Source organism: Poecilia latipinna, unplaced genomic scaffold (assembly GCF_001443285.1).
Source record: "Poecilia latipinna isolate Pla-1442-1.1 unplaced genomic scaffold, P_latipinna-1.0 Scaffold311, whole genome shotgun sequence".
Classification (NCBI taxonomy): domain Eukaryota; kingdom Metazoa; phylum Chordata; class Actinopteri; order Cyprinodontiformes; family Poeciliidae; genus Poecilia; species Poecilia latipinna.
Genome location: NW_015112927.1, coordinates 239,852 through 248,035, shown reverse-complemented (window position 1 = coordinate 248,035; position 8,184 = coordinate 239,852). Strand labels below are relative to the sequence as shown.

At 37.5% G+C, this 8,184-nt stretch overlaps 1 protein-coding gene across 1 annotated transcript; it reads left to right on the top strand.

Annotated features, from left to right (window-relative positions):
- The first annotated feature begins 1,250 nt into the window (after positions 1-1,250).
- On the top strand, positions 1,251-5,488 carry LOC106948886 (solute carrier family 22 member 13-like). The gene is made up of 10 exons (XM_015034766.1): positions 1,251-1,675; positions 2,422-2,525; positions 2,625-2,779; positions 3,392-3,563; positions 4,033-4,153; positions 4,225-4,319; positions 4,394-4,608; positions 4,750-4,858; positions 4,963-5,157; positions 5,237-5,488. The coding sequence occupies exons 1-10, from the start codon at positions 1,301-1,303 to the stop codon at positions 5,310-5,312; spliced, it is 1,617 nt and encodes a 538-aa protein (XP_014890252.1). The 5' UTR covers positions 1,251-1,300; the 3' UTR covers positions 5,313-5,488.
- The last annotated feature ends 2,696 nt before the right edge of the window (positions 5,489-8,184 follow it).

Here is an 8,184-nt window from a genome sequence, read left to right as displayed (position 1 = left end):
AAAAAAAATAAAAAAAAAAAAAAAAAAAAAAAAAAAACATTCCACCACATGTTCATGTTGTGCTTGGCAGCATTTTGTGAACTCAGAGGGAACAGGCTGTTTTGGCTGGATGGAGGTAGCGCAATCAGACCAAGGATCTAATTTACCCAGAATGCATTGCAGCGTAAACAACATGGCAACCTCTGTGTGTCAATATTTTATCAAAATTCATAAAAATTAAACAGCCTACAGTATAATTACTGTACTTTTTTTTTTTTTTTTTTTTTTTTTTTTTTTTACATATAAAATAAATATTTCCCCAATAAAGTCTATTGTAACTAATTATGGATGCCTTTAGAAGAAAACTTATTCTGCATGTCACATTTTATGTTTATATGGAAACTTTGTGACCTCCCATAATAACATTTACACATTTATGCACAAAGTGATGTGATTGGCAGCTATCTCACCATACTCAGCAGCAAAGAGAGCGCTTCTTCAAGACACAGGGATGCCTGCACATGAATAAAAGTAAAGTTAAAGTTGTTCAAGACACAAACGAAAGATAGTTATCATTTTTATTATTATTATTTAATTTTGTGCATTCTCCTGTAAGGCTGTTCTGGACAATTGTCCATATTAATCCATATCAAAATTACTGTTAGTCAGGTTATGACAATATGAAAATGGTGACTTCAAATTAAACAAGAAAATTAGATCAAAATAGATTTAAAGACAAACACTAGATAGAAACAAAGAATTAACAGATTAGGATGAAGCGCAAGTCCAGACCTCCTATAATTAGCAATAACATTTGAATTTTCTCTTCAGGTTTACTCATTACTTCCATGCATAGTGTTGTAGAGGATAGTCTACAGTAGATAATATGAAACCCAGAGAAGAGTATTATATGTTAGAGCCAACATGTCTGTATTCAAACAGTTGTTAATTTTACTTATAAGGCCTCATTCAAGCTTATAAGTATAACTGTTGCCCTGATGTAATGCTTTTTTTTTTTTTTTTTTTTTTTGCCACAATCTTAAGTTTAGGTCTACATGGCCGGAATGAAGAATATTTTTTGGTTGTTTCATTAGGGTCTGTTAAATATTATTACCAACAGGTGTGCTGTTAATTAAAGGAGAAACCCTGATAGCTCATATCTGACAATATTGCTTGCTGGCCTGTTAGTAATTTGACAGGTCATAAAAGCACGCTGATTCCTTGTTCAAACATTAACTTAAAGGATGAGACTCATTCTCTTATCTTGAAAGCACAGCTGTCCCTTGTCTTCATTACTTGCCGAGGACTTTAGGACACCATTATGAGCAACTTTGGGCAGATCTTAAAGGAGATCGGGGAATTTGGCTTCTTTCAGAAACGCTTGGTGGCTGCATTATGCATACCCAGCATATTTCTGGCGTTCGATGTGATCGGCCAGGTGTTTACAGGTATGAACTTCCCGCACCAGTGTAACACCGACTGGATCTTGGAGCGGGGACCCAACCTGACTGATGAAAGACAAAGAAACCTCACCATACCCACTAACGGCGAGGGAAAGTTTGACAGCTGTAAAATGTTCACACCTGTAAGTTTGGACCTGGAAACCATTGAAAGGTACGGACTTAACGAAACAACGGGATGCATAAATGGATCAGATTTTGAGAAGCACAGCCATGCCTCCAGCATCGTGACAGAGGTAAGAAAAGCTTAAGCAGCTCAACATAGAGAGACAACTTTGGCGAGTCTGCAAAAAATGCCACATAATTGTCACTGAATGATTGACTGGCGCTAAATAAGTGCTGACCTTGGAACACAGATCTGCTGAAAGTGCATAATTATGACACAAAGTACTTTAAAGTTAGACATGTTTTTTTTTATACGCCTTGATAGTAAAACAGAACAAATGTCTAAAAATATAACACATATTGATTACAAGAGTTTTTACAGACTGGTGAATGCTAGATTTATAGATGTCACTTTCAAAAAACAACAATACACAATTAAAGGTACTTTAAGGCATTATTAAATATGTCTAATTATTATTTTTTTAAAATGACAATACATGCAAAAACCTTTGAAAGGATTACAAAATGTTAAACACCGAAGGGAGGCTCAGAGTGGAGATTCCATCCATCTCACTAGATACTTGAGATATCTGGAAGAAAAAGGGAAAAAACACAAAACACATTAAATGAGGTGTACCTAAGGACATCAAAGAGGCATGCAGCAACATGATGAAGACAGTGGAAGCAGTGGTTTTCCTCCACACATAGCTTTTTACATGTAGGCTCCAAAGTTTAGTTTTTGTTTCTTCTGATCAGAGAAACTTCTTTCACATTTCTTACTGTAGGATATATCAAAGTAGCTGAAGCACAAGAATAAAAAGCTTAGAGAAATGAAGTATAACTCAGTTTTTCTTTGTCTCGTCGATGTTGTTGTCAGTTTGACCTCGTGTGCGACAGAAGCAGTTTCATTGAGGCGTCTCAGTCTATTTACATGGCCGGTCTGCTGGTTGGAGCCTTTGTTCTGGGACAGATGGCTGACAGGTGATGACCACTTGTGTCCAACCATTAACTAGGGAACAGTTAACTAGCAAAATTAACTTTTAGGGGCATGTGTTAACGTTTCAGCCTTTCTCTCTGTAGGTTCGGCCGACGTTTTGTGGTCCTGCTGTCGCTCCTCATCTTATTTGTGTTTGGAGTAGGACTCAGTTTCTCACCCAACATCTACGTTTACGTCGCTCTCAAGTTTGTTTGTGGCTTCTCAACATCTGGAATTGTTGCAAATGCCTTTGTCATTGGCAGGTTTCACAGCTGAATTTAATGGGAACTTTATTTCGAGTGCATAATCTATACCAATCAGTACCGTAATTTCCAGACTATTGAGCAAACCTGAACCTCACCAACTCACTTTAAGAGGCAAAAAAGTGTACATACATATGCTATATTTGTCTATAAGCTGCAGATGTCGATGTTGTAACACGAGATATTTACACAGAAAGATTTTTTTTTTTATATATACCCTACATGCTTTATCCATAACAGTGTCTGTAACACAGCTGCTTAAAAAGCAAGAAACTTCAGGGGCTGACCAGAAAAAGCCACTGATCACATCTTCCTCCTGCACACTAGAACCACCAAAGTAGTCTTCTTCAGTGTCAGAATTGAACAGCCTCACACACACTCCCTCATTCTCTCTTCCTTTGTTGCTCTCAATGTCACTTTCGTTTCACTCTTTAGCTTGTGCTGTCCTCTTCATCAGGCAGCAGTCCAGCCTTTTGAAAACCTGGAAAAAAAGTGTTACATTAGTCACATCGCAGTGTTCAAAGCGCGTGAAGAAGCGGCAACTTACAGTCTGGAGATTACGGCACATAGATGCTTGATTTCACACTTCTTATAATATTCCTTTAAAGGTGGAGAATGGAGTGATTCTTCAAAGTTTGCTCTCTGCACCATCATCTGCCATGCATTTTTTCCTCTTGGACTGATGATACTTTCTGGAACTGCTTTCTTCATCCGCAACTGGAGGATCCTGCAGATGGTGCTCTTCAGCCCCCTTATCCTCGTACTGGGAATCTTCTACTGGTTAGTATTTGGATGACTGCCTCTAAAAGTAGGCACAGGTGTGATTTTCACAGTATTAACCTGAGTAAAAAAAAATAATAATGGGATTTTATGACTTTTCACCATGTTAACACATGATTTAAAACAACTTGACCAGATTATTTAATTTGAAACAGCTTCTCAAGTTTAACTTTAAAACAGTGTTACCTCAGTAAAACTGATGGGTGGAACTTCTTTGGTTTCCACACCATGTCTGTGTTTTACATAAGGCAGGCAGAGGAGATGGAGGCAGACAAATTTCTTTCCTCAAGAAAATGAAACAACAACAAAAAAAAATGCCTGTGACCAATATGTTTCAAAACCGCAAACTCTGTTTTTGTGACTAATAGAAATACGTTGCAGCTTTCAACACGTCATGCAGCTGAAAACAGCCGCAAAAAATAATAAAGCATACGGCACAGTTTGTGATCCAGACTTATTTGTCAAGCAGGATTCTTCCAGAGTCAGCTCGCTGGCTCATTACACAGGGCAGGAAGGAGGAGGCCATAAAGGAAGTACGGAGAGCCGCTAAAGTGAACAAGAGAAGAGTGCCAGAGGAGCTGCTAGAGAAAGTGAGTCCCACCAATCACACTCTGACCTCTACCAGAAAACAAGCTCACTAATCACACCCACAATTTTTCAGCTGGATGGCATGGGTGCGAACAAAAAGGGAACCATGCTGGACATCTTCAGGTTATCGTACTTGAGAAAACGGGCTCTCATCATGAGCACTGTCTGGTAAGTATCCAGCTGGCACTTTAGTAGCTTTAACTTTATGAGGTCACTTAAATGTCTTTGTCACGACTTCACAGGTTCGCGACAAGTCTGATGTACTACGGACTAAGTCTCAATGTTGGCAACTTTGGTCTGGATATTTACCTCACACAGTTCATCTTTGGCGTAGTGGAGGTTCCTGCTCGTGTGGGTATTTTGCCATTCTTACAGTATTTTGGAAGAAAAATTTGCCAAGGAGCAGTCCTGCTGTTTGGAGGCGCGGCTTGCCTTGGCATCCTTGTTATACCAAAAGGTAACACAATCTTGGCTTAGAAATGTTCGATTAAAAATAATCACTATTACCCTTCAATTATTTTGCTATTACGTCATCTAATGGTTATGGCTATAAAAAGTCCAGCACTCATTACAGAAATGTGTTTTGTTTGCTCGTCAGATCTTCCCATCGTGATCACAGTTATCGCCGTTCTGGGTAAATTTGCAGCCACTGCCAGTTTTGCCACAGTTTACGTTTATACAGCAGAGCTATACCCCACCATCCTGAGGTAAGAAAGTAATGACCTGAAAGCAAAACTAAGGATCCATCTTTATCATTTTAGCTTTATTGAAGTGAGGAGACAGCTGACTACTTGATCTTCTGTCCCAACAGGCAGAACGGCGTGGGTCTGAACTCCATGTGTGCCCGAGTGGCAGGAATCCTTGCTCCCCTGATCCGTCTCTTGGATGTTTACCATTACACCATCCCCATGCTGATTTATGGCATTGTCCCCATCGTGGCTGGAGGTCTCTGTGTGCTGCTGCCTGAAACTCGCAACGCCGAGCTGCAGGACCTTGCTGAAAACAAGTGAGTTTGCACATTTCCCTCCCCGCCCCTCCTCCCGCCAGCTGCTTGCTAAATCACTCGCTTCTGTTTATAATTTCAGAAAATCATCTGAGGAAATCACAGAGAAAGGATCCTGTGCTCAAGAAGATAAAGAAGAAAAGAGCACAAAATTGTGATTGTTCCTGAGGTTACTGACATTATGACTATCTGATGTAATAGTTGTATGTTTTTATTGAGTTAACTGTAGAGTTTATCATTTGAATTATGTGTCACATTTTATTAGTTGTTACAATCTTAATTTTTTTTTTTTTGACAGTCCAAAGATAATGGGTCACTAATAAATTATAGTACTTTTAATGATATGTAAATGCCAATATGGGTCTTCGACAGTTATGTGCAGAAAAGCAGTGAAAATAAAACAAATTCTGTCTGCCTGTGCGATATATTTGGGTCCTAAACACGTCTACATATGTGTTTTATTATTAGCGTATATATGTATTGCAAACCATTAAGAAAAGATGGAGCAGTTATTTTGACACTAATCATTTAGTTGTTGTTATCAGAAAAAAAAAAAAAAATGTTATCGTGAGATATTATGATTGATTATGAAACATATAACTGATATTTGCAAGCCCTAAACACTAACAGTACCGTGTGGATTGTTAATTTTGCTACAGTTTTTTTCCAAGTTGATTCCGCGACAGAATAAGTTATATCAATGTGTAATTATATGTGGACATATGATTGAATGCAATCATTGTGTGCTGTTCATTTATTTATTTATTTATTTATGTATTTATTTGCATCACTTAATTTAACTATTATTCTGAGGTGACTATATTAACTAGATCTTATACTGATAGGTCGATTTGCAAGCTATTCACTGTATACAGTCAAAAACAACCAAAAAGTAAATATAAGTAATATTATTGGTTATCAATATAAAACCCAAAAAAATACAGTGGAAAAACAAAACAAAAAAAAAAAAAAAACACTGGTCCAACCTCCCTGACACACACTCACACTGGCTGATGGTTCCTTTTAGTCACTCTGACCTCAGGAATAAAATTGCAAAAAGTAGTTGTTAGATAAGATCAAATCTATTTCCTGTTAAATACTATGTAGGCATAACACATTTGCATTAGTGGAACTAATGTTTGTGATTAGTGCTGTAGGGTTATAGTGCAACTACTAGTTCAGTTAGCGGTCCCAGCCACTGTGCATCTGTAGCTCTCATCATGTCTTTTATCATGTCAGAAATGAAGAGAGCATCTCTGATCCTGGAGGTCAAGTTAGCAGCTGGATGGTGAAAGGAAGCATTTCAAAAGCTCACTGGTTTATGAGATCTACAAAGAAAGACTGTGAAGTTATCATTCAACACGAAAACATTCTTTGCGGAAATCATGAACAAAAACATTAATAATGCTCGAGCTTCACTCGCAGCAGTTGACAAGCCCACAGGCCCTCCTGAAGTTGACAACTTATGGCAGAGAAAATTCAAAAAATTACAGGGCCAATCTGCACATTCGCATCACATCCGGTAGTAAACCAAACAAATCCAGAATAAATGACCCAATTCCAGTTACTCAACTAAGAAATTATGAGTCAATCAAGCTCAAGTTCCTTACTTCAGCAATATGGTTGTACTGAAAGCAGTTGTCTCTGACTGCATCTGCTGTTTTGGCAAAGAAACACCTTAGTTGTTGTTTCTTAATGACAAGGAAAATCTTTATGCTTCTTAGCTCATTTTCTGCTAAACGAAACTTTTATTACTGGCACAGAGATCTAGACTTAATGGTATTATACAGTTATTATTAACAGACTAAACTACAGGTTGCAGTGAGGCTTGTTTGTCACTTTAAAAGTACCTTTTGAAAATAGCACACATTTCTGTATGAAAATGTTAACTGGTCTGATAATACTCTGATCAACTAAGAAATTGAGTCATGGTTTCATTAACTACACTGTAGATTCAGCTATAAAAAAAAAAAAAAATCACCTTGTTACAAGCAGCTAGGAAAAGATGCCCACCCAGGAAGTGGGAATTAAATCAAATTATGGTGGTATAGCAAAAGGATTAAATAGTATTAATTATAATTCAAACCAGAGCCTATTATTTTTTTTTTTTTTTACCATCTCACACTTCCTTTAGTTACGCTCCAGTTGTGAGATTAAGGGATCCTGGCTGGGACATTTTGTGACACTTCCTAACATAATGCTCTGTTGAAAGATAATTTTAGCTATTAAATCAAATTATCAGTTAATTAGAGAATTGAGTAAACAAAGTAGTGAGCTGTGTTTCATTTGATGTGGATTGTTTTCATGTTGATAATCTTCAGATCTTAATCATCTGCAATTTGTATCTGTACACCTTATATTACACACAATATAATGACATATCACACACCTTTAACCTCATCAAAAAAGCTCATAAACATAATGACTTTCATCTTACCTTACTCCTTATCTTATGTTCTTTAAAGGGAAGAGTTAATGATCAATCATTACACTGTAGGTGTGCCATGGAAAAATTTTCATGAACTGTCAACTACCAGAGCGAAGGCGCCAGATACAACAGGTGACAGATAAACAAAACTGCAGCAAGACACAATGACATTTGAAGAACAAACATAAGCACAATCAATAGCTTCCCAGGCATGGATAATTACTTCACAGTGATCCAGATTTCACCTGAACTCACACATACCTGGTACTTAAACCCACCCTGGGAAAGCTGATGACACATGGGAGCTAAATACTGATATGAATGCATTAGTTTCTAAAAGACAGAAGTACGATCTTATTGAGTCTCACAGTATTGAAATCCTGTTTGTTTCGATACATAATTATTAACTAAAAACTTGAAGTTTATTAATTGTCAGTGGGGGCCGGGGGGAAACAAAGCACTGCATTGCAGGGGCTGTACGGATCAACAGGGTGATTTACGGGTGAGTTAATTTTCTCTTCTGTGTAAAGTTCATTTAGATTTTTAAAGCTGACTCTACCTGCTGTGGTCATTGAATTGGAAAACGTGCCGAGTCAATCCCG

What these genes read in the sequence shown, in the direction of transcription:
- LOC106948886 (XM_015034766.1), top strand. Translation starts at nt 1,301, where the DNA reads ATGAGCAACTTTGGGCAGATCTTAAAGGAGATCGGGGAATTTGGCTTC. An exon ending in CAGAGGAGCTGCTAGAGAAA is followed by an intron (nt 4,154 to 4,224) that starts GTGAGTCCCACC and finishes ACAATTTTTCAG; the next exon opens with CTGGATGGCATGGGTGCGAA. An exon ending in CTCATCATGAGCACTGTCTG is followed by an intron (nt 4,320 to 4,393) that starts GTAAGTATCCAG and finishes ACGACTTCACAG; the next exon opens with GTTCGCGACAAGTCTGATGT.